This window comes from Labrus mixtus, chromosome 13 (genome assembly GCF_963584025.1).
Source record: "Labrus mixtus chromosome 13, fLabMix1.1, whole genome shotgun sequence".
In the NCBI taxonomy this organism is placed as follows: domain Eukaryota; kingdom Metazoa; phylum Chordata; class Actinopteri; order Labriformes; family Labridae; genus Labrus; species Labrus mixtus.
This window is the reverse complement of record NC_083624.1, coordinates 1,244,606-1,269,698: the sequence shown is the minus strand read 5'-3', so window position 1 is coordinate 1,269,698 and position 25,093 is coordinate 1,244,606. Positions and strand designations below refer to the sequence as shown.

Below are 25,093 nucleotides of genomic sequence, written 5' to 3'. Positions count from 1 at the left end.
GCAACATAAAATCAGCTATTCCTGCAGAGAAATTGAAAAAAATCAAAAACCAGACAATCTGCCATATTTAACATATCTAACATATTTTGTCATGCTGTAATGGTACCCAACTTATAATGGCATCCTTCCTGTGCAGCAGACCTAGTTACAGGTTGGATTACATGCAGTTTGAGGGAGTGTCCGTTTCTGGAAGTTGAAGTGAAGAATTTTGATTTTTCTTCTTAAAATGACTGGATAACATTTAACACAACATATTTTCAAACCGATCATTTAATTTTTGTGTTCATCCACCTATCTCCAGTGATTTCTGTCAGCATACTTTGCAGGATGTTTTTATGTGTATATGCTGTACATGAATTATTGTGTTGCTGAAGTTCTCCGTGTCAGTGTCCAATGGAAGAGTGAAAGCAGAAGGCTAACACCTTAATCTCATATTTCCTGGTGAAATAGGATTAAAGTTTGCCTTGTATTTGTCCTTACTTAATATTCATGATATCTTATGGGGGAGTTTGAATGGTTGTCGCAGGATTACTGTACGTGATCACAACCAAAATGTAGTTGCTATCATTCATCTCCCATATAACATATCATCTGTTTCAAATACATTTACCATCTTTGAAGCAAAGATGTAAATCATTTGGGAGGCGTAACAGAAGAATACTCATAACGATAAACACCCTATACACTCTGATTTCACGAGCACTTTCATCTGCACTGTGGAGAAAAGCTGAACTGTTTAAAGTGAAAAGTAAGACGGCTTCTTATTTAATCCACAGAATGGGGAGAAACATAGTGAAGGGTCATAATGGAAAATACACATACAGTTAAAGTTTCTAATTTCAAACTGAGTGCAGGTTTTTAAGCACTTTTATTTGAAAGTGATCTACCTCATAAATCATTAAAATGTGTTTTTTTTATATTGACTTTTTTTTAAATGACTGAACTCCTCAGGTCATGGAGGGGAGGAGTGTAGAGTTCTCTGTCTGGCGTTCAGACAAATTTAGAAGTGGACATCTACGGCTCATTGGCAGAGCGATGGAGTGCAGAGGGAAGCGAAGGGAGCGAAAGCAGTGAGAGAGGGAGTGAGGGGTGGAGGGGAGAATGAGAGGAGCTACTGTGCTGTAAATCACACTGATAGCCTGCAGCGGGTTAACGTCACACCGCTAGAAATTTGCTTAGGAGAGGAGAATGCATGGAAAACCTGTGTGACAGTCGATAGATCAGTTTATACACTGCTTTGTAGGGACGTGCAACGTGGTAGTAGTTTCCATCCACACTGATGGTTCTCTCCTGTCTGATAGATTTGAATAATGAAGCCTCTTGTAAATGTCGATCCAAAGGATTGAGATGTTCTTTCTCTCAGCTCTGGTTGCTCCGAGATTTCAGGAAGATTTGAAGGAATATTGAGTCTTTTTTCAGTTCAACCTTATGCAGCCATAAAGGTCCCACTTTGACAGCTTCTAAAGAGAGGGAAGGAAAATTCATAGTTGGCTGTTAGTGAGACACGCTATTCAAGGAACCTGATCCTGTAGGTGGAGAGGAGGGTGCCCAGCTTGATTATAAAGCTTTCCGCTTAAGTGGATTCAAAACAACAGTTTTCTCTCTTATTTCACGGGGTAACTAATGATGCAGAAACTTTTAGATTATAAATTGAATGAGTTCTGCCATCACTTCAGTACAATGGGGGGGGAGGGGGAAAAAATCCACAAACATCATAATTGTTATTCCAGATATCCTACAAAAAAAAACTGTTAATATTTTTAATTGATGCAACTAGGGCTGGGAATCTTTGGGTGTCTCACGATTCGATTTGATTTTGAACCTTGGGGTCACGATTCGATTCAGAATCTATTTTCGATTCAAAACGATTCTGGATTCATGATTCAAAGTCTATTTTTGAATTAGTACATACTTCAGGATCTACTCCAGTCATCTGTGAGACTGGCTGAATTTCTTGCTGCTCCATTTGTCATTCTACTGAGTTAAAGAGCTAGCCTTAGCACCTAGCAGGGAGTGAATGATTAGACAAAAAAAAGAAGATTTTTGGAAGTTATGAATCAATTTAAAATCTCAGAAGATACAAATCTCGATTTTTACATCAACAATTTTTTTTCCAACCTCTAGATGCAACACATTGTTTCCTGAAGCATACATGGCGGTTGAATTCTTTTAATGCAATCCTTCAACTCAGTGAGACAAACACAATGAAATCCCCTTCACTGTCGTAGATTGGAGGCACAAACCTCAGCGACAGAGGTCTCCAAATGTCGTCTAATATAACCACAACTATCTGCATGGCCAGATATTGCTCGAGATTAGCGAGAAAAATCTGTTAGGGGCTGTGTGTGAACAGACATGGAGATTACAAAGCTGTCTAAACATCTTGTATACTTGCTGTGTGCGGTGGCACCAGACAACAGGGATAAAAGTATATTTAATGACAATATAAGAATAGAATTGTAGTCATGTGAGTGTCTGGTTTTTATAGACTTGGTCACAGAGTTAGAAACAGTCAGGCTCACATAACACAGAGGATATTAATGTTATTGTTTCCTCTGAATACAGACAGTCATGAACACTTACGACACATTCACCTCGGGGTTTATCCTTATTCTTTCAGTGACACAATCTGTGTGCAGAAGAAGTCCGTTTGTTACAGGTTAGGCACAGAGATACCTGATGACAACACTTTTATGGAGTGTATAGGTTGTTTGAGAGCAGAACAGATACTAATCTAGTGCAGCTTAGATTAGATTACTAGAAGCGCCAGAGCTGTGGAAAAATCAACCTCAATCCTGTGAGAAAAACAAAATACTGTGCTGTTTCTCCATTCAACTGTTCTGGCAGTTTTGAAAACCCCAGAGTGTTTCCTATATTTGTAGTATTATGAGGAGATAACAACATCCACCACGACTGTCGGTGAACAAAAGAGTCAGTCCATTCAGGTAAAGCACCTCCCTCCCAAGGGACACCAGTACCAACCCGAGCAGGATATCCCGCCCTTGTCTTGACAATGTTGCATCCCCCTCCCTACGTGCATGCATGTCTGGATTTTCCTGCTGTCTGCTTATTCCATTAAAGGCAGTGTCTCTCTTTCTTTGCAGTCAGGTTTGTCAATAAAGCCTCTTAAGTTACTGCAGAAAATTCTGCATGTGCATCAAAGTCTGTTGCAGCTTTTAACAATTCAAAACCAAATGTTATTGTACCTGTCAAGAAGAAATGGCTTCTTTTTTGTAATGCTTCCCGTCTCAACAGATGCTACACTGTAACTCTTAGGTATATTTATATGTGCTGAGCCTGGCCATTGCATGTAGGGAAGCACCTTATGGAAACTTTGAAGCTGTTAATGTATATTAAGCGCTTTCCTTTACATGTGTAGTTGTTCCCGGTCCTGTAGTCACCCTTCATCTATTTTTATCTGAGTACATGCTTTATATCCTGTCATTATCCTAACAGCCAGGTCTATGTGTAGAATATATTAGGGTTTCACTTTGAGTCTCAGCATGTGCCGTTTCATTTGTTGAAGGTGAGTAATCAGAGTTAAAGGTAAACATCAGAGTCATACAAATCATCATCGGTGTGGCAAAGTCCCGATTTCACCAAGCAAGTTGTTAGTTTGTTTGGTTACCACTTGTTTTAAAGTCGTACAAGTCTTTGTTAAATTATAATCACTAGTATCAGAAAGTGTTGAAGCTTTAAAATAACTGCAGAGCTTCAGTTATATTTTAAATCAAAAGCTGCCAGGAGCAGAAGAAAAAGAGCGAGAGAGAGCGCTGTCTAAATTGCACAAATACGTCAGCAATGTTTGGTCACACAAAAGTTTCCCAAGTGTTTGTGCAATTTAGACAGTGTGCACGTGTTTGTCTGCAATCTTTGTTAATGAAAAACACTAGAAATTATCAATTATTAGATACCAAGGACTTCTATTTTGGTTGTCGTTGTATTGAAACATGTATCGATATGATTAGATTTTCAATAGTGTTTCTGATAAAGTTGCAAATCACCTTCTCGGTTATTTGTTCTGTTGAATTGACATTGCATCCTTCTCCTTGTCTTTGGTCATAGCCCTGTTAGTTGTAGTTTGACTTCCTATATGGCCTACATGTTTTCTGAAATTGAGAGACGTAGGCCATTTCGTTAGGCAGATGGTTAATTGTTTTTCACTCTGTCCTCCTCCAGGCCGGTTTGCCTACCAGGAGAGTCAGGAAGAAGGTCAAAGTGGATAGCTCCAAGTTCATGACTCCATACCTGGCTCACAGCCAGAAGATGATGGAGCAGTACAGTCACGTAAGCACCATGTGTAACACTTATTCACTGTGTATTTCAAGCCAGATAACTCACTTTCATATAAATATATTTGAGATTTAAGCCAGTTATTAATGTTTTCTTTCACCTCAGATACAGTACTTAATTGGTTGCAGAGTATTTCATGACTCCTGTGCTCAATATGATTATCTCTCTCTTCAACAGAACAAGTACAGGCAGGCTTACGACTTGACCCGAGGGCATCCTCCTGCAATCATCACTGATAGTCCTGAAATGATTCGCATCAGGAAGGCCCAGGAGCAGCTAAGTGAGGTACCACAATCTTTTTGGATTATAAACTCCCACAATTCATGCTGAGTAAAGTTTTTTTTTGTTGAAGACAAGGGCCCTGGTTGTTCAAAAGCTTTAATCTGGTTTAATCCAGTTTAATATCCAGGATCACATAATCCAGCTCACTTTGACAACGTTTTTTTTTTTTTTAAGAAAGCTGGAATAGATCCACCTGATCTAGATACAAACCTTAAATGATTACCAAATCAGGATTTCCAGTCGTCTTAAGGGGACTTCACATTACATACTTTGTCCACAGGGGTTCAACAAAATCTACACAAATCAAAATATCCCAACAGTTACTTTAAAATATACATTTTATGATTGATATTGAAGCTATTTGGTCAAATATTTCATGGGGACATAATCCGTCATTTATTTAACAACCCTAATGTCGAACTTATCTACTTTGACACCAAAACAAGACAGAATTTTTGGGCAAATGTTTTCTTTTTTCTTTTTAAATGTCTTTAAATATCATCTACCTTGTAAAAAATGGTTCTGAGCATTTTCAAAGTCTTCCCTGTAATCCATCCTGAATCCAGCTCTCAGCGGGGACCGGGATAATCCTGATAATTTTTTTAATCAAAGTCATCCTATCCTACTTATGGGGATAATAACCAGGACTGAAATACCTCATCTTATTCAGTTATGTAATGGTTTTTTTTCTCCTTATGAGCACCTCCATTTGAAGACTTGATCCTATCAAATAGCTTTAGTCCTGTTTGGTTACTTTTGAACAACTGGGCCCACGTTTTAGTATCACTGTATGTCTCATTACTTAAAAGAAAATATTTTGAGGGCAGAAATATTGTAGATCAAATGTGTCAACATGAAAGTGGAGCAGTGATTTCTGAACCAGTCCATTATGATTTTTCCTCAGGCTCAGTTAAGCTATTAACAACGTTGCAACCAGGATGAATAAATGATTTGCTTTTGCTCTAGTTATGAAAAATAATTTATTCCTTTCTTTTTATTTATATTTATCATCATCAGGTTAAATACCGTATGGAGGGAAATAAGGCCCGCAACCAAAGCTTGTACGACGGGGAGGCCAGGGAGGTCATCCACGTCAAGCATGTGTCTGATCTGATTAGCAAGGTGAGCTATCTACATATATAACAATGTACTGATACTTTTAAACAAATATTTGTGATATATAACACCTGTGCTGTGCTCATCCCTTATAGGTTCTGTACAGGCAGAAGTGGGATGAGACTAAGGACAGGTACCTGCTGCCTCCTGATGCTCCTGAGCTGGTCCTGGCTGTGAAGAACGCTGCTAACTACAGCAAAGTAAGCAGCACTTTATGTACAGAAGAAACATTTCTCTGACATTAGAAAAACATCTAACTGTACCGTTTACTAAATGACCCCCTCCCCCCTCTCTCGCTCAGAAACGTTACACTGAGGACTGGGATGTGGAGAAGACCATGTACTACCCGTACAGCGACAGCCCCGAGCTGCGCAGGGTGGCCAAGGCTCAGGAAGTCCTCAGTGATGTAAGTTGAGTTTCCTGACTACTTCCTGTTTTCTTCTGAAGTCCATGCAAATGCATGTTGACCGACATTAAGATTGTGGACACGTGTGTGATAAGATGAAAAACACAATATTGTGACGTACTGTATAACTCTGGAATAAGAACCTTTTTATGTATTTGTGTTTTGATCAATTTGACAACATAATGTATACCATGACATAGTTTTCAGATGTAGGAGAGTTTTAGTTGCCTTTTATATGTCAGCAGCACTTACTGTTATTATTTTGGTGATCAATGGTGCAAATCAATTAGTAAATCAGCATAATATAAGTAACAGATTGTTTTTTTGTGTCAGTGACAACATTTTAAATATATTTTCATGTATTTATCTCAATGAAACACTTTAATCTACAAGTTAACACCTGTTTCATTTATCCCTCTAGTGTGTTTAAAAAAAAATCTTAAATCAAAAGAAAGTAAACTATATCGCAATAGTTTCCGTTCTAAAAAAACACATATATCACAATCTATGATTGGTATCTATATCGACTGATTAGATTTCCAATGCCGTTTTTTTGGTTCAATTTCTTATAATGTCATATTATGCAACAATGTTTTATAAATTTAACAATGTAGAACAAAGGATTTTCCCGTAATTTTTCCATTCATTGTCTATCACAGAGACAAGCACATTTCATATATTTGAGGCTGCTGTGGCTCAGCTGATAGAGTCGTAGGTTTGATCCCTAGCTCCTGCAGCCGCATGTCTGATTTGTCCTTGGGCATGACACTTAACCCCAAATTGCTATGAATATTTGTGAATGGGATTATTTACTTCTGATGGACACTTTACATAGCAGCCTGATTGGGTATAAATGTGTAGGTGTGACCTGCGGTGTAAAAGCACTTAGAGTAGTCAGAAGACCAGAAAAGCGCTATACAAGCTCAAATCCATTTAACATATATTTCTCATCCTCTTAGGGTCAGCCACTTCTGCTGAGTCAGATGTAATATAAAATAAGTGGCAATTTCCACTTGTATCACTATACAATAGTGGCAGTTAAAATTGCCATTAAAATTGCCATTTTTGCTCCACCTAAAAAAAATTGCCAATAAATATATTCTTTCTTTTCAGGGTCCATTCATAAGTGCTGATTCAGATGTAACATACAAACTGTGATTGCAATTATAATGGCCATTTGTGCCCCTCTTTCCTGAGGAACACAATTGCCTTTTGCGTTTTCTGCTGATGTAGGAAAAGTCACCAATCAATGTAGATAAGATCTGTATGGGGCAGACTACTCTAAGGTCAGCTATTGATGTTAAAGAATGAACCATCTCTGCTAAGTCAAGCTCTCACTTTGATTCTCCTCCTGCAGGTTAAGTACAAGAAGGGTCACGTTGAACGCACGGCCAAGTTCACCTCTTTGGCTGATCCTCCTGAGGTGGAGCTGGCGAGGAGAGTGGCCAATCAGCGCAGTGATGTAAGCAGAAAGGGTTTGAAGTCGCTCTCAAACATATTTCACAAGTGTAAAACCAATAGAGAAAGAAATAAAAGACAGAAGTAGGCAAAGTAAGAATTTGCCTGTTTTTTTAAAAGCTTGCTTATGGTCCACGTAATGCATAATGACATCTTTCTTCTATATTCTTCTATATTCTCTTTTCTTGTTATTATTAATAAATAACACATAATACACTTCATAAGTCTGCAGTGGATGTTGCAGCCCTTTTTGTCGTATTTATTCCTGTAGATTTGTTTACCCACATAAGTCTTGGAGATGTGGGATAAAGTAGAATCAATGTTACAGGGGCGTGTCCAGAGGGGTGGCATGGGCCCCCTTTAAAAACTAGTTGGCCACCCCAGATGCCACCCCAAAAATCCTGAACTATGATTGGCTATTTATCTTATCAGAGGCGGGACTTAAATTCAAATAAACTATTCTAGCTGTGTAGCAACAGGCTGCTTAAAGCTCAGCTGTAAAGAAATACTGAGCACAGACAGCTTCTTAGGAGAGGAAATAGTCCATAAAGACTTGCATGCATATTCTCGCACTCTGCCTAACTTAAAAAGGACTTACTAGCAATCTTTGGGTAACAAAACATTGACAATTAAAGTATTTTTTTAGACAGTGTGTAAGAGAGTACACGCAGTTTTCCAAGTACTAGAAATTGTGACTTTGTATATTTTCTTTATTTTATCTAAGAGATTAGAAGTTGCAAAATTTAGTTACTTACAAGTACACATCAGTAATGAGGAAAGAAAGGGTAAATATTTGAATTTCACAAACTTGTGCACAAATTAAATGCCAGCCCCCTATAAGTCAGTGCCCCAGGTGGGCCACCCCAGTCTGTACACGCCCCTGCATTGTTACATTTGATCTGTTAAAGATATTTAAGTAGCAGGGTTAATTTAAGACACTAGAGCTTGAAGTTTGCACAGTGCACAAATGGAAACAGTGCCCTCAGAGGCTAACAAATCCCAAACAAATCCCAAACCACTGCGGGGAATAACAGGCCACCTGCTCTCTGATATTAATGGTCATACTAAGCTGGAGGGGAGAGGCTAACAATAGTTTGAAATGACAGAGATTCCTGTCATTCCCTGTCATGTGTTTTATCAAACAGAATAAAATAATAATGATAATAATAACCTTATTTAGATAGCACCTTTGAAAATAGAGTGACAATCTGCTTTCACAGATAAAACAAAACCAGGGTTTCCCAGAATACAATGCAGAAATCAAAACAACAAAAGAGGCTGATATAAGGGTACAGTTTAGATGAAGTCCAAGCATGAAGACAAAGGAGCACAAACATAGCAGAGAGAAGATTTATGATAAAGTCAAAGAGATTAAAATGAATTCAAAATGAAATGCTCAAAGTTCCTCTAGTCATTTTCTTCTCTTCAAACAAAGTGTCCTGGATCTCATAATACAAATACTCTAATACTGAATGTGTTTTGTTTTCCACAGCTGAAGTACAAAGAAGATTACAATAAGAATGTGAAGGGCCAGTGGTGCGAGACGCCTTATTTCGACGTGGCCGTTGCCAGGGTGGCGATGGACAACCTCAGCAGTGTAAGAGCTTTGAAAACACTTAGGAATACAGAATAACCAGAATGGTATTCAACTGTTCATTTCTTTTACAACTAACTGTCAATCCTTTCTCTGTTATTGTAGAAGAAATACACGCAAGCATTTGAGGACGAAAAAGACCAAATTTATTTCATGCAAACAGACACGCCCGTTTACGACACAAACAAGAAGGCTCGCATTGCTATTAGTGAGGTGAGTAAACACACACACACACACACACACACACACACACACACACACACACAAACGCAATTGTGATGGATTATTTTTATACGTACTATCTCATGTGGAAGACACGACAGAGAGTTGACCCGTGTCTCAGAGCAGAGTGTGAGTCAATGCAGCGAGTCCACTCTGACGCAGGGACTCGATGTATTGTGCCCACACTTGTACACTGCGTGACTGAGAGATCTGCATTGGGTTCACTCTTACTGTGAAAGCCCGTCATTTCTCTTGAACCCAGTGACAACATATCAGACGATGTGAAGAGGCTTTTCTGCTGCTGTATACCTCATAGACGCCCACATGTTCACACACAATTCAAACATGCGTCATTTCAGGAAAACTATAAAGATGTGTTCTCTCACAATGAATGACTGTACAAGTGTTTTTTCTGTCCCTTCTTTATGACTTACCGCACGAATTAAGTGCATGAACACGATTTTGCATTTTTCTTACTCACACATTTCTCCATGTTTCATTGTCAGGTCCAATACAAGAAGGAATACGAGAAGAAGAAAGCGCAGGCCGACTACAACACGCTCCCCGCCACAGAGAATCCTCTCCTCAGACAGCTCAGATACGCCGGCACCATCCTCAGTGACGTAGGTGTCGAGAAAACCAAGGCCAAAAAAGGATTTTTTTCAAATCACAGCTGGTTTGATGAAAAATGACGGATGCTAGAGGGTATTTTTTTTAGGACAACATAAGAGACTGTTTTTGAGGCAGTACAGAAGTATAAAAACTTAGCATTAATGGTCTCCATGTGTGTTTTCTGTGTTGTCAGAGATAGTGCATGCATGAGTTCCTGTTAGACCATTAACCAAAAAAAAGCTGCCAAAGTGATTGAGGTGGTTTTGGATGTTATTTAGAGCGTCTTACAGCCTCTTTTTGAGTGGATTTTCTTCATTTTTAATTTGGGAAAAATCCCTCAATTAACATTGAAAAGTCACACATTATCCTCCAATTCAAGAAGTTTCAATAAGTCTCAGAGCTCCCAAAAACATATCTGTGAAGTTTCTTGTTCTAAATCCACTCTGATCCTATATTTGATCATGCCTATAAAGCCCTCTATTTCAGCCCTGCTCTGAACAGGCTGTTTCTGTGTCTGTACCTTTAAATGTAAATGTAAATGACCACGCCCCCTCTCTGGAAGGGCTTAGGTGGCTTGGGCTTTCTTGCACCATGCCCTATTCTTGTTCACAGTGAGAAGGCAGACTCAGAGGTCAGAACAAACACCTAGCTGTGGGAGTGTCATCCACCTGGGGGAGGGGTTTCTGCCCTTTGTGATGTCATGAAGGGAAAATCTCCAAACGCCCTTTTTGAGCACACATTTTCTGAAAAGTTGAGCAGACAAAAGACGGAGAGGATGGACTTTTCTCATAATTGGGGGGTTTGTAGACAGACTTAGGACCGGATAAGTGTTCAAAAAACATGGTAAAGTGTATTATGAACAATATGTGACCTTTAAACAGTACTGAAGTCACTTGCAGATTTCTTTCACAGTTAGATAGTCGTTACTCCTTTTACTGATGAGAGCAGTTTACAGTCGTGAGTGCGTTTACAGTTTGAGATCCATTTGAACACATTTTTAGTTAAGCTGTTTCTCTGTGTTAAGTGTTTTGTTGTTTTTTGTTTCCTGTTAAAATTCCTTTCTGTGTTCTTTGCAGAAAGTATACAAGGCCAGCTATGAGAAATCCCGGGGTTTCAGCATCAACTACTGTGACACGCCCAAATTTCAGATGGACTCAGTACTTAAGAAATTCTCCGATGTAAGAAAAATCTACAGGTTTAAATACTTTTTTGACAAAAACAAATAATACTATTGTTCTTTAAAATCGTTTTATTTCCTTTTTTAGGCACGTTACAAAGATAAGTATGAAAGTGAGGTGAAGGGCCACTACATTGGCAGCTATGAAGATCTATACATGATTCATTGCCAGAAGATGGAGGAAATGAAGAATGAGGTGAGTCATTTTGGATTCTTCTCACATTTATTTGTCAGTTTTAAAACCAGTGTCTGAATTGATCTTGTCTTTACTCACAAGCTGCGTTTCATGTCTTGCAGCAACTGTACAAATCTGAGTACGAAGACATTAAAACAAGATGCTTCTTCCCTCAAACAATGACGCCCGAGTATGAAGCCACAAAGAAGCTTCAGCAGTGTAAAGATGTCAGTTTTGATTGAATACTTCGATACCATCAAAGGTTTGACATTCCTCTTGTTCGATGTTTGTTGATCATAAAATGTTTCTATTTGTCTTACGGTTTGCAGAAAGTTTACCGGCAACATCCCGACACAGTGAAATTTACACAAGTGGTTGATTCACCAGTTCAGGTTCAAGCCGCCATTAACGCCAAGCAGCTAAGTGATGTAAGTATGACTGCATGGACCACCTCTCGTGGTACCGATACACAATACATTTGAATACACCTCCCATTGGATCATCACTTGTATTTAAAAGTTATATTACTTATCAGTACGGCTATCGTTTTGATGATTTCTTCCTGCATGTTAAAGTAAGTTACAGTGATTCATAAAATGTTGATGTGAACATATCTGTTTCTTAAAATTGTCCATTATTGACTGAAATTGCTACAGTTACCTTCTACAGTCGAGGTCAAATTATCCTGGATGTGCAGATCACGTTAAAATGTGCCCAATCATCCACGTAGCCCAGCTGTCTTTCTGTGGGCACCATGGAAACTGGAGAGCCATCTCGCTGTAGTATAAATAGCAACAAGCATTCAGTTGGCCCAGAATAAACCCTGTGATCGGAGAGGGGCTGGGGAGGCAGGGAAAGGGACAGTTAAGATATTTCAGATGGCGCACAGATGATGCACTGCTGCCCTCTGGTGATGGGAAGTCAGAAAACACCTCGCACAAACCTTTTTTGGGTGACCCCTGTGTAGAAATCGGTGCCTCTTATTTCTTTGTTGATCCTGTACTGCACATGTGGCAGGGTTTTCCCTGCTGTCTTTAACAGTTAAATATCTTTGCCATGGAAAATGTCCACAAAGGCTGTTTTCTGCAGGGTACTGTCAGGTACTGTGGCTGACACCTACCCTGCAGCAGTAGTTACAATGATAGAAATGTACTATGTAGGGGCACTGGTGGCCTAGTGGTTAGTTCACGCCCCATGCACAGAGGCTGTTGTCCTTGAAGTGGGCAGCCCGGGTTCAATCCGGCCTGTAGCTCATTTCCCACGTGTCATTCCCCACTATCTTTCACCCTGATTTCTGACTATTTCCACTGTCCTATTTCCAAATAAAGGCTAAAAAAAGATATATATATAAACCTTTAAAAAAAGAAAAAGAGATGGTCAATCTTGTTCCTGATGGTCTTGTTTGCTTTTGTAGGTCACATACAGGCATCACTATGAATTTCAGTTCCTTTTATAACCAGCAATAAAACCCTCACAGCAGCTTTAAAATGAGCACTGATGTTTTACACGGAGGAGAGATGTTGTTGTTGTTTTAACTTGGTATCACTTTGCTCTTTTTGCAGTTGAACTACCACGCCGATTACGAGAAAATTAAGGTCAAGAACAGCCTGCCGCCAGACTATCCCTTCTTCATCCAGTCCAGAGTAAACGCTTTTAACCTCAGTGATGTAAGTCACGGCTCATTTTTGAATCCTATTCATTTCAAGCTATAACAACAACCGATTTTCTGTCTGCTGTTATTTGGTTTGCATTGTGTGCCTCACTGTGATTTTCCTCTTGCAGAATTGTTATAAGTACGAGTGGGAGAAAGACAAAGCGAAAAAGTTTGAGGTCAAGGGCGATGCCATCTCGATCCTTGCTGCTCGTGCTCACACCAACATTGCCAGTGATGTAAGCACGCTACAGTTTCTGCCTTTCTGATTACTGCATTTATTGATTACTTTGATCTTTCATTATTTAGCCATCTACTTTTTGTTAACCTTGTGTCGGATAACTTTCTGTTTGTCTCCACAGGTCAAATATAAGAAGGAGTATGAGAAGAACAAGGGACAGATGGTTGGAGCTCTCAGCATTAATGACGATCCTAAAATCCTGCACTCTGTTCATGTGGCAAAAATCCAGAGTGATGTAAGTACTTAGCTCGCTGTAGGCCTTCATATTGAACATGTCCTTTAATATTCATTTAATGGACCTAATAAGAGGCCACTCTTGAGCAATCTCTCCATGATATCTCCACAGCGTGAGTATAAGAAGGACTATGAAAAGATAAAGACCAAGTATCATACACCACTGGATATGATGTCCGTCACCTTGGCCAAGAAATCCCAGGCCATCAGCAGCATGACCGGATACAGGAGCATCAGTACCAACTTCTTCCTCCCCCCCGATACCGTGCTGTTGGATTTGGCCAAGAAAGCCAACATCATCCAGAGTGATGTGAGTCTAGACAGACTTTACAACCCTGTATTGTTGACAGTTTGATTTTAAATATAATATCTAACCGAGGGGAGCGCCTGCAGCCTAGCGGTTGTGTCACGCTCCCCATGTGCAGAGGCTATAGTCCTCATCGCAGAGGATTTGGGTTCGGGTCAGGCCTCGGCCCTTTGCTGCATGTCATCCCCTCCTCTCTCCTCCAAACATTTCCTGTCTCTCTTCATCTGTCGTATCAAATAAAGGCAAAAATTATAATATCCAATGCCTTCTTGCACAGTTGTTGTAAAATATGTTAATTGAAACCATGTTTCTTTTTGTTTCCTCACTTCTAAGAATGAGTACAAGTCTGACTACAACAGCTACACCAAGGGTTCCCCATGGGTCACCTTTGGCTCAATGGAAGTGGAAAAGAATAAGAAAGCTGCTGAGATCCTTAGCGAGGTATGTATCCAACAGCGCCATTTCCTGATGAAGGATTTATAGTCGTTAATAACTAAATATAATAAAGATAATTATAGATATTGTCAATATTTGTAACATCATGCGTTAATTCTCCTTGTTTCCTACAGAAAAAATACAGACAATCTCCCGACACGATCCCCTTCACTGCTATTGACGACCACCCCATCCAACTGCAGGCCAAAGTCAACCAGCTTCAGAGGAGTGATGTGAGTCTACAGCCACTCTGACTCTACTCCTGCAGGAAAAACATTTCCAATTTGCACTCTTTTTTCTGAGAGCACCTGAGAAGAGAACCCCTATTGTTTTAATCTTTACTTTGAGATGAACAGCAGACATGACATCACCTCCTATTTATTTTTCGCCCTCCAGCGTTTCTACAAGAGAGGTCTGGAAGAGATCCATCAGAAGTACTCTCTCCCTCCTGATGTGCCTGAGTTCCTCCAGGCCAAGTGCAATTCCTATAACATCAGCAATGTAAGGCAAAGAAATACTGAGAAATCACTTTTACAAATCAGTAAAAACATTTTTTTATCACAGCACACTTTTTGCACACAATATGATATTCCGCTAAATGTAATGTAGTTAAATATGTAGCTGTGTATGATGCAACATAAACTTTAGGAGAGAAAGTGTGGGTAAATCTGTGAACTTAACTAAACTTATTCAGTCTGTATTGTATCTGTTTTATTTATTTCTACAATCTGTCATTTCAGAAAGCCTACAAGCACGCCTGGCATGAGTTGATTGCTAAAGGTTATGACATGAAGCCCGATGCAATCCCAGTTGTCGTCGCCAAAGCTGCCAGACATGCTGCCAGTGATGTAAGTTTCCTGAGAGGGCTGGGTCCACTTATCATTCACAAACTCCATATAAAAGGGAAATTTAGCTTCTTTTAAATGTAGATAGAACCTATAAAAACATACATATCCACACAAACAGGCAGGAAGAAGCTGGATTCTTCCATCCAAAATCTTGACTTCATGCTGTGTGCTGAGGGTGCCTCTGTCACACAGCAGCTCTCACACAGTCCGAACATGAGTAGACTCTCTGCAGATACAGACATCACCAGACTATGAGTGATAATGCTTTAAAATTGGTCCATACCTTTTTCCCTTTTGCTTTGGTTAACAGAAAGTTGGCATGTGTCAATAGACTTTCTCTGTAGCAGCACTGTGAGCCGCTGGGTTAAACAAATAAAAAAAGAAAAAGTCCACATTTTCTGTACATGGGACTTCGTTTTTGTTGCCATGGAATCTAAACAGAAATTATTCTGGTATCATGACAACCCTACAAGACACATTCTGCTGCTGCTACCGTATAATACATCATGTCCTTTATTATAACTTTCTTGGTCAGCATTGCAGCAAAGAGGAGTATGCTTAATTAGAAAATACTGATGGGATATCCACACAAACCTAAGTTAGCATTCCCTTTAATATGTCTCGGACAGGATAGGATAGATAGGATAGTACTTTATTGATCCCCAGAGGGGAAATTTGGGCGTTGCAGCAGCACAGACAAGCAAGAAGGTCATACAAAATGCAAATTAAACAGAATAGATTAGACAAGATGAATAAAAATAGGGGGTATATACAAGTACAAAATGAATGATGAAGTTAACTATGCAGGGAATTGAGACAGTATGTGCAGGGAATGGCAAGATAAAGTGACAAGTGATGATTAAAGTGACTTGGTAAGATCAATAGCAGCAATTCATGTAAACAGCAGAGAAGAGAGGCAGTGTCTATTGTCTTATACCACCTACTTTGTGTTTGATGATGTAATTATTAAAACTCTTTGAATGCTAAAAACTTAGATTTGCTTTTGAACCTTTAGGTCCAGTATAAGAAGGCTTATATGAAAGACAGAGGCCACCACGTTGGCTTCCGCAGCCTCAAGGACGATCCTCTGCTGGTTCACTACATGGAGGTGGCCAAGCTGCAGAGTGACAAGAACTACAAGAAGGACTACCACAAGGCTAAGCTGAAGTATCACACCCCTGTAGACATGATGAGTCTGGTACACGCCAAGCAGGCCTCAAAAGTGCAGACCTATGCTGGCTACAAGCAGCATCACCATAACTACTGTCTTCTACCTGACTCAATGAGTGTGGGCCTCGCTCGAAACATGAACTACAACGCAAGTGATGTAAGTTGGATTTCCTTAAGGGGTCTGTTATGTCATAAAGTTGGCAAATACTGGGGGTTCCCACAGGTTTCAGGCTAAACATGTCCCCTTGTCTCATCCATTTATAGTTTAACTACAAGCAGGAATATGAGACTTCAGTCAAGGGCACTGGCTGGATTCCCATTGGGTCTTTGGAGGTGGAAAAGGCCAAGACAGCAGCAGCAGCTCTGGATGAGACAAAGTACCGCCAGCCCCCTTCAAATTTCAAGTTCACCAGTACTACTGACTCCATGAGCATGGAGCTGGCCAAGGTCAATGCCAAGATCATGAATCAGGTAAAGGAGTGAACATCATAACTGTGATTGTTTTTCTCTTGTATAAATCTTTTATTTGTCTTTAAGCATTTGAAGTCCTCATCAGACTAGACATTAAGACATATATTTGTTATAACTCTGCAGAAAGAGTATAAAGCCAGTGGAGAGAAGTTCATGCACACATACCACCTCCCAGCTGATTCCCCCGAACTGTTGCAAGCCAGATACAACGCTGTCAACATCAGCCAGGTGAGTGACAGATTTTTCTCTGGTGGTTTTTTGTGTGCTTTTGAGCACATTAAAAATTAATAGAGGAATTAAGTTCTCACAAAATTTCTAACTGCACTATTAATTATTTTATTTAGAATTATTACACCTATGCCCATCGTCAAGATCTGCTCAAAGGACATCATGTGAAGGCAGATTCCATCGCTGTTGTAGCAGCAAAGTCCTCCAGAGACATCGCCAGCAATGTAAGTTGTAATATTCTCATTATGCGCCTTTGCAAGTGTACTGAATTCAGCGAGTCATGACTAATATTTTTCTCTTATACAGTACAAGTACAAACTGGCTTATGAGAAGGCAAAGGGCCACCACGTTGGCTTCCGCAGCCTCCAGGACGATCCTCTGCTGGTTCACTACATGGAAGTGGCCAAGCTGCAGAGTGACAAGAACTACAAGAAGGACTACCAAAAGTCCAAGCTGAAGTATCACAGCCCTGTGGACATGATGAGTCTTGCACATGCCAAGCAGGCCTCAAAAGTGCAGACCTATGCTGGATACAGGAAGATCCCACACAGCTACTTGCTTCTACCTGACAACCTGCACTTGCGGCAGTGTCGCGGCATGATGGACATTCAGAGTGATGTATGCTTTACCTTTACACCTGTAATCTATCATGGTGTGATTCTAAATTACAGAAATATCCAGCAGCAGAGCAATTGACCTGTACCTGAGTACAAAGTACAAGTTCCTGTTTTTGTCTTTAAACCCACAGAATCTCTACAAGTCCGATTACAACAACTTCTCTCGAGGAATCGGTTGGGTTCCTATTGGTTCTGTGGATGTTGAGAAGGCCAAAGCTGCTAAATTCGCCCTTGATGAAATAAACTACAGACAGCACCCCAGTACTTTCAAGTTCACAAGCAAGACTGATAACATGAACATGGTTCTGGCTATGGCCAATTCAAAGATTATGGACAAGGTAAGACTGGACTCTGTATTTACATTTTCATTTGTGTCCATTAAGATTTGTTAACATATTCATGCATGTCAAACCAAAACCTTCCAAATATCACGTATGACCGATCTTTTTCATTCCCTCAAGGCTTCATACAAAGCTTCTGGCGAGAAGTTCATGCACACCTATCATCTGCCAGCTGACAGCCCTGAGTTCCTCCAGGCTAAGTTCAATGCTCAGACCGTTAGCGAGGTTAGAGCTCAAAATATTTAAAAAAAGAATCTTCCATGTCAACATGTGTGCACAAAACATTTTCTAACACTTTGCTCTTTATCTACAGAGTCACTACAAGCACAAGTGGCTGGAAACCATTGCAAAGGGATATGACATGAAGCCTGATGCTATTTCCATTCTGCATGCCAAGCATGGCAGACATATTGCCAGCAATGTAAGTAAAAACGTACTTTCCAACTTAAACCATAAATATCATCGACAGGTTACTTACCCCTTAATCTTACTTTCAGGTCCAATACAAGAAAGATTATGAAAAAGCCAGAGGCCACCATGTTGGCTTCCGCAGTCTCCAGGATGATCCTCTGCTGGTCCACTACATGGAGGTGGCCAAGCTGCAGAGTGACAAGAACTACAAGAAGGACTACCAAAAGTCCAAGCTGAAGTATCACACCCCCGTGGACATGATGAGTGTGGTCCATGCCAAGCAGGCCTCAGCTGTTCAGACCAATACTGGGTACAGAAAGGTCCCACACAGCTATGTGCTTCTACCAGACAACCTGCAAATGCAGCGGTGTCGCACCATGAATGTGCAGACAAGTGATGTGAGTTTTATCACTGCATTTTGCCTTTCAGGATTAAAACAACGTTTTTGAATGCAACCTTATTGAATCTCCATTTGTATGCTTTATTTATGCTGAAGTTTGAACTCAACTTCATAACTAATTTGCATAATGAACTCCCTTTGTTAGTTTGAATACAAATCAGAGTGGAACAACTTTGTCAGAGGCATTGGATGGGTCCCAATTGGCTCAATTGGAGTTGAGACTGCTAAAGTTGGTGGTCAGATTCAGAGCGACAACTTGTACCGCACTCATCCCTCCAACTTCAAGTTCAAAAAGCTGATGGACTCCATGGACATTGCCCTGGCTACTGCCAACAACAAGATCATGAACAAGGTGAAACATGTTCAAATTTGGAAGGAGAGTCACAAAGTAAAAATAATTTAGTTTTTTACCATAATCATTCCTTTTTTGTTCTGTTGTTTTTGTTTACAGCAAGCATACACTGCAGCTTGGGACAAAGACAAGCTGACCGTCCATGTCATGCCAGATTCTCCTGAGATCGTTTTGGCCAAAGCTAATGCTCTCACCATGAGCAATGTAAGGAATTACATAACACTAGAAAACATACTTTTTACTCATTTTATGTCCTTTAATCTTTTTTTATTCACATCAAAATGTCTTACTTGACAGAAACTTTACAAAGCTGGTGTTGTTGAGATGGCCAACAAGGGCTACCACCTCAAGGCTGACGCTATCTCAATTCTGGCTGCCAAGTCTGGAACAAAGATTGCCAGTAATGTAAGTTTGACATACATTTCATTAACATATTAGGAAGTTAATCTGCTGCAGCCTCAAAAATGTGTTAAAATGTTTCATTCACTTTTACAGTACAAGTACAAGTTGGCATACGAGAAGGCCAGAGGCCACCATGTTGGCTTCCGTAGCCTCCAGGACGATCCTCTGCTGGTTCACTACATGGAAGTGGCCAAGCTGCAGAGTGACAAGAACTACAAGAAGGACTACCAACAGGCCAAGCTCAAGTATCACACCCCCGTGGACATGATGAGTGTTGTCCACGCCAAGCAGGCCTCAAAAGCTCAGACTATGGCTGGATACAGACAGATCCAGCACAGTTACGCTCTCCTCCCGGATGCCTTGAACCTTGCGCTGGCTCGCACCATGAACGCCCAGGCCAGTGATGTAAGTTAATCCCTCCCGTGCAACACCCTCAATAGTATTGTTGATTTTAAAGGAGGGCAACAATTGATTTTGGTTTGATGTTCCATTTAACTATGAGACGTAATATTTATTTTTTAGTGTGAATACAAATCAGAGTGGAACAACTTCATCAGAGGCATTGGATGGGTCCCAATTGGCTCAATTGGAGTTGAGACTGCTAAAGTTGGTGGTCAGATTTTGAGTGAGCAAAAGTACCGCACTCATCCCTCCAACTTTAAGTTCAAAAAGCTGATGGACTCCATGGACGTGGCTCTGGCGACTGCCAACAACAAGATCATGAACAAGGTACAGCATGCTCTAAAACGAGGGAGAAGATGTATTGATAATCTTCTTCATAATCCTTATCATTTATTCATTCATTGTGTGTCTTTATTTACAGCAAGCATACACTGCAGCTTGGGACAAAGACAAGCTGACCGTCCATGTCATGCCAGATTCTCCTGAGATCGTCCTGGCCAAGGCTAATGCTCTCACTATGAGCAATGTAAGAATAATGATTTATAAAAGTAGATTGACTACTTTTAACAGCTGAAACACTGATATGGTCTCATGCTATGTTAATTCTACTTCTTTTACAGAAACTTTACAAAGCTGGTGTTGTTGAGATGGCCAACAAGGGCTACCACCTCAAGGCTGACGCTATCTCAATTCTGGCTGCCAAGTCTGGAACAAAGATTGCCAGTAATGTAAGTTTGACATACATTTCATTAACATATTAGGAAGTTAATCTGCTGCAGCCTCAAAAATGTGTACCATCATTGCCAGTAATGTAAGTTATTAGAAACCTATTGTTTGACACTTTTCCCAATGCATATGCTGAATTTTAAATCCTAAAACTGCAGTCCCTGTGAATCACAAAAAAATGTGTTTGCCCTCACAGTACAAGTACAAGTTGGCATACGAGAAGGCTAGAGGCCAACACGTTGGCTTCCGCAGCATCCAGGACGACCCTCTGCTGGTTCACTACATGGAAATAGCCAGGTTGCAGAGTGACAAGAACTACAAGAAGGACTACCACAAGTCCAAGCTGAAGTATCACAGCCCCGTGGACATGATGAGTGTTGTCCACGCCAAGCAGGCCTCAAAAGCTCAGACTATGGCTGGATACAGACAGATCCAGCACAGTTACGCTCTCCTCCCGGATGCCATGAACCTTCAACTTGCTCGTAACATGCAGTTTATCGCCAGTGATGTATGAAATTAAAATTTTCATAAACTACACACATCATTGTATGAATCCATGATTCATCATAAAGTAAAATTGTTCCTGTAAATTTTCCAACAGAACCAGTATAAGAGTGAGTATGAAAGCTTCTTTAAAGGAATTGGATGGGTACCTATTGGGTCGTTGGACGTTGAGAAAGCAAAAACAGCTGGCCGCATCATCAGTGAGCACGGATACCGTCAACATCCAAGCAACTTCAAATTCACTAAGAATATGGACTCCATGGATCTGATGCTGGCCACAGCAAACAACCAGATTATGAATAAGGTACTGAAAAGGACTTCATGATAAAACAGAACAAAATGATCCCTTATTTAAACTAAAGATATCAACAAACAACTTAATTTTGTTTTTTAGCAAGCGTATGGCAAAGCCTGGGAAAAAGACAAAACTTCAATCCACATCATGCCTGATGCAATGGACATTGTTCTTGCCAGAGCAAACAAGAAGAACACCAGTGAGGTAAAGTGGTTTATCTCGGTTTTTGGACGTATTTCCACACAGTTTTCCCGAAACTGCCATGATTTGTAAGAATTTAACAGAAGAAATATGGAATACACAAGTATATTTATTTGAAATTTAAATTATAAAAATGTTCTGTCTCTCTTGCTCCTCAGAAATTGTACAAATTGGACAACGAGCTGTCCAAGAAGAAGGGCCATAATGTTCGTGGTGATGCCATTGCTGTCCTGGCTGCCAAAGCCTCAACTGTTATTGCCAGTGATGTAAGTATGCTTGTGGTTAAATGTACACTATACTACCTACGGTAATTCATATACCAACGGCCAGTTTTCCCAAATCAGTGTTTCATTATTTAAACTCTCACAATTTTGTTCAGTACAAGTACAAGACAGGATACCGTAAGCAGGTGGGCCACCACATCGGTGCTCGCAGCATCCAGGACGACCCTCTGCTCATGCTGGCTCTGAACTCAGCCAGGATTGCCAGTGATTTCCTGTACAAGAAGGACTTCAACAAGTCCAAGACCAAGTTCCACCTGCCAGTGGACATGATGGCCTTTGAACTGGCCAAGAAGAATCAGATTCAGGTCAACCACGCCAACTACATCACCCGTCTCCACAACTGGACTTGTCTGCCAGACTCCAATGACGTGGTCGCCGCCAGACATGCTTATGACATACAGAGTGATGTGAGTATGAATGTCCTTGAATCTATACTGAGTGAAGTTTTCATATCATTTGAATATCTTTAATGATAGTGGACCCATATTGTGTTGTTCAGGCTGTGTACAAGGAGGATCTGAGGATGATGCAAGGTATCGGATGGGTGCCTATAGGTTCACTGGATGTTGAGAAGGCAAAGAAAGCTGGTGAAGCTCTGAGTGAAAGACTGTATCGTCAGTCCCCAAGCAACTTCAAATTCAAGATCAGCACTGAAGACATGCCCATGGTGTTGGCTAAGGCCAATGCTCAGGTTATGAACAAGGTATGCAAACTGCAATCTGCCAAGTGCTGTAGAATGAAAATAATGGATTTTTAACTGAGTTAAACTAGACACTGACATAATAAGTAATTTTTCATCTTATAAGTATTTGTTTTTGTGGAGTTAATTGTATGCATTTGTTTTCTGGGACTGCAGAAAGCATACATGGACGCATGGGACAAGGACAAGACCAAGATCCACATCATGCCTGACGCTATGGATGTTCTTTTAGCCAAGGCAAACAATGTCAACTACAGCCTTGTAAGTACAGACTAAAATATGTAAGAGCCAAGAAACACTCATAGAGCTCTTACAAATCCTATTTTAATCAAATGTGTATTTTATATCACATGTGATTATCACTCAGATCTGCTGAAAAAGAGATAAACACAAACTCATGTCTGTGGTGAATTTGTTTGTTTACAGAAAAAGTACAAACAGGCACATGAGGATGCCAAGAAGAAAGGCTATGATATGCGCAATGATGCCGTTTCAATCATCGCAGCCAAGGCCTCCAGGGACATTGCCAGTGATGTAAGCTGTTTGCTTCACAGATTTTTAAAAAGTATGTATCTTATAAATTGCTGTACCTGTTTGCATTGAATTTTGCTTTTCACTTTTTCAGTACAAATATAAGACAGGATACCGTAAGCAGGTGGGCCACCACATCGGTGCTCGCAGCATCCAGGACGACCCTCTGCTCATGCTGGCTCTGAACTCAGCCAGGATTGCCAGTGATTTCCTGTACAAGAAGGACTTCAACAAGTCCAAGACCAAGTTCCACCTGCCAGTGGACATGATGGCCTTTGAGCTGGCCAAGAAGAACCAGATTCAGGTCAACCACGCCAACTACATCACCCGTCTCCACAACTGGACTTGTCTGCCAGACTCCAATGACGTGGTCGCCGCCAGACATGCTTATGACATACAGAGTGATGTGAGTATGAATGTCCTTGAATCTATACCGTGTGAAGTTTCAATGTATTTTGAATATCTTTAATGATAGTGGACCCATATTGTGTTGTTCAGGCTGTGTACAAGGAGGATCTGAGGATGATGCAAGGTATCGGATGGGTGCCTATAGGTTCACTGGATGTTGAGAAGGCAAAGAAAGCTGGTGAAGCTCTGAGTGAAAGACTGTATCGTCAGTCCCCAAGCAACTTCAAATTCAAGATCAGCACTGAAGACATGCCCATGGTGTTGGCTAAGGCCAATGCTCAGGTTATGAACAAGGTATGCAAACTGCAATCTGCCAAGTGCTGTAGAATGAAAATAATGGATTTTTAACTGAGTTAAACTAGACACTGATATGATATGTAATTTTTCATCTTATAAGTATTTGTTTTTGTGGAGTTAATTGTACACATTTATTTTCTGGGACTGCAGAAAGCATACGTGGACGCATGGGACAAGGACAAGACCAAGATCCACATCATGCCTGACGCTATGGATGTTCTTTTAGCCAAGGCAAACAATGTCAACTACAGCCTTGTAAGTACAGACTAAAATATGTAAGAGCCAAGAAACACTCATAGAGCTCTTACAAATCCTATTTCAATCAAATGTGTATTTTATATCACATGTGATTATCACTCAGATCTGCTGAAAAAGAGATAAACACAAACTCATGTCTGTGGTGAATTTGTTTGTTTACAGAAAAAGTACAAACAGGCACATGAGGATGCCAAGAAGAAAGGCTATGATATGCGCAATGATGCCGTTTCAATCATCGCAGCCAAGGCCTCCAGGGACATTGCCAGTGATGTAAGCTGTTTGCTTCACAGATTTTTTAAAAGTATGTATCTTATAAATTGCTGTACCTGTTTGCATTGAATTTTGCTTTTCACTTTTTCAGTACAAATATAAGACGGGATACCGTAAGCAGGTGGGCCACCACATCGGTGCTCGCAGCGTCCAGGATGACCCTCTGCTCGTGCTGGCTCTGAACTCAGCCAGGATTGCCAGTGATTTCCTGTACAAGAAGGACTTCAACAAGTCCAAGACCAAGTTCCACCTGCCAGTGGACATGATGGCCTTTGAGCTGGCCAAGAAGAACCAGATTCAGGTCAACCACGCCAACTACATCACCCGTCTCCACAACTGGACTTGTCTGCCAGACTCCAATGACGTGGTCGCCGCCAGACATGCTTATGACATACAGAGTGATGTGAGTATGAATGTCCTTGAATCTATACCGTGTGAAGTTTCAATGTATTTTGAATATCTTTAATGATAGTGGACCCATATTATGTTGTTCAGGCTGTGTACAAGGAGGATCTGAGGATGATGCAAGGTATCGGATGGGTGCCTATAGGTTCACTGGATGTTGAGAAGGCGAAGAAAGCTGGTGAAGCTCTGAGTGAAAGACTGTATCGTCAGTCCCCAAGCAACTTCAAATTCAAGATCAGCACTGAAGACATGCCCATGGTGTTGGCTAAGGCCAACGCTCAGGTTATGAACAAGGTATGAATCATCATGAAGGAATTCATTTGTACAATAGCAAGTATCACTCATTACCTCATATATTTTTAAATGATA

General features: G+C 40.5%; 1 protein-coding gene across 26 annotated transcripts in view; it reads left to right on the top strand.

Moving 5' to 3' along the window:
- The window catches only part of neb (nebulin), a 71,433-nt gene that overhangs the window by 1,797 nt on the left and 44,543 nt on the right, over window positions 1-25,093 (top strand). For 24 of the 26 annotated variants that reach the window (XM_061053066.1, XM_061053061.1, XM_061053065.1 and 21 more), the window contains exons 3-54: window positions 2,883-2,945; window positions 4,180-4,287; window positions 4,471-4,578; window positions 5,593-5,697; window positions 5,787-5,891; window positions 5,993-6,097; window positions 7,455-7,559; window positions 9,048-9,152; window positions 9,255-9,362; window positions 9,878-9,994; window positions 11,060-11,161; window positions 11,249-11,356; window positions 11,458-11,562; window positions 11,665-11,763; window positions 12,898-13,002; window positions 13,118-13,225; window positions 13,349-13,462; window positions 13,574-13,771; window positions 14,102-14,209; window positions 14,338-14,436; window positions 14,600-14,704; window positions 14,944-15,051; window positions 16,067-16,378; window positions 16,486-16,692; window positions 16,816-16,920; window positions 17,037-17,144; window positions 17,227-17,538; window positions 17,669-17,875; window positions 17,999-18,103; window positions 18,192-18,299; window positions 18,376-18,687; window positions 18,835-19,041; window positions 19,141-19,245; window positions 19,339-19,446; window positions 19,537-19,848; window positions 19,966-20,172; window positions 20,267-20,371; window positions 20,466-20,573; window positions 20,768-21,079; window positions 21,173-21,379; window positions 21,470-21,574; window positions 21,730-21,837; window positions 21,951-22,262; window positions 22,355-22,558; window positions 22,712-22,816; window positions 22,982-23,089; window positions 23,181-23,492; window positions 23,585-23,788; window positions 23,942-24,046; window positions 24,212-24,319; window positions 24,411-24,722; window positions 24,815-25,018. In XM_061053066.1, coding sequence (XP_060909049.1) covers window positions 2,883-2,945; window positions 4,180-4,287; window positions 4,471-4,578; window positions 5,593-5,697; window positions 5,787-5,891; window positions 5,993-6,097; window positions 7,455-7,559; window positions 9,048-9,152; window positions 9,255-9,362; window positions 9,878-9,994; window positions 11,060-11,161; window positions 11,249-11,356; window positions 11,458-11,562; window positions 11,665-11,763; window positions 12,898-13,002; window positions 13,118-13,225; window positions 13,349-13,462; window positions 13,574-13,771; window positions 14,102-14,209; window positions 14,338-14,436; window positions 14,600-14,704; window positions 14,944-15,051; window positions 16,067-16,378; window positions 16,486-16,692; window positions 16,816-16,920; window positions 17,037-17,144; window positions 17,227-17,538; window positions 17,669-17,875; window positions 17,999-18,103; window positions 18,192-18,299; window positions 18,376-18,687; window positions 18,835-19,041; window positions 19,141-19,245; window positions 19,339-19,446; window positions 19,537-19,848; window positions 19,966-20,172; window positions 20,267-20,371; window positions 20,466-20,573; window positions 20,768-21,079; window positions 21,173-21,379; window positions 21,470-21,574; window positions 21,730-21,837; window positions 21,951-22,262; window positions 22,355-22,558; window positions 22,712-22,816; window positions 22,982-23,089; window positions 23,181-23,492; window positions 23,585-23,788; window positions 23,942-24,046; window positions 24,212-24,319; window positions 24,411-24,722; window positions 24,815-25,018 — 8,022 coding nt within the window. The remainder of the gene's footprint in view (window positions 1-2,882; window positions 2,946-4,179; window positions 4,288-4,470; window positions 4,579-5,592; window positions 5,698-5,786; window positions 5,892-5,992; window positions 6,098-7,454; window positions 7,560-9,047; window positions 9,153-9,254; window positions 9,363-9,877; window positions 9,995-11,059; window positions 11,162-11,248; window positions 11,357-11,457; window positions 11,563-11,664; window positions 11,764-12,897; window positions 13,003-13,117; window positions 13,226-13,348; window positions 13,463-13,573; window positions 13,772-14,101; window positions 14,210-14,337; window positions 14,437-14,599; window positions 14,705-14,943; window positions 15,052-16,066; window positions 16,379-16,485; window positions 16,693-16,815; window positions 16,921-17,036; window positions 17,145-17,226; window positions 17,539-17,668; window positions 17,876-17,998; window positions 18,104-18,191; window positions 18,300-18,375; window positions 18,688-18,834; window positions 19,042-19,140; window positions 19,246-19,338; window positions 19,447-19,536; window positions 19,849-19,965; window positions 20,173-20,266; window positions 20,372-20,465; window positions 20,574-20,767; window positions 21,080-21,172; window positions 21,380-21,469; window positions 21,575-21,729; window positions 21,838-21,950; window positions 22,263-22,354; window positions 22,559-22,711; window positions 22,817-22,981; window positions 23,090-23,180; window positions 23,493-23,584; window positions 23,789-23,941; window positions 24,047-24,211; window positions 24,320-24,410; window positions 24,723-24,814; window positions 25,019-25,093) is intronic. The other 2 variants (XM_061053060.1, XM_061053085.1) reach the window with 2 other exon arrangements.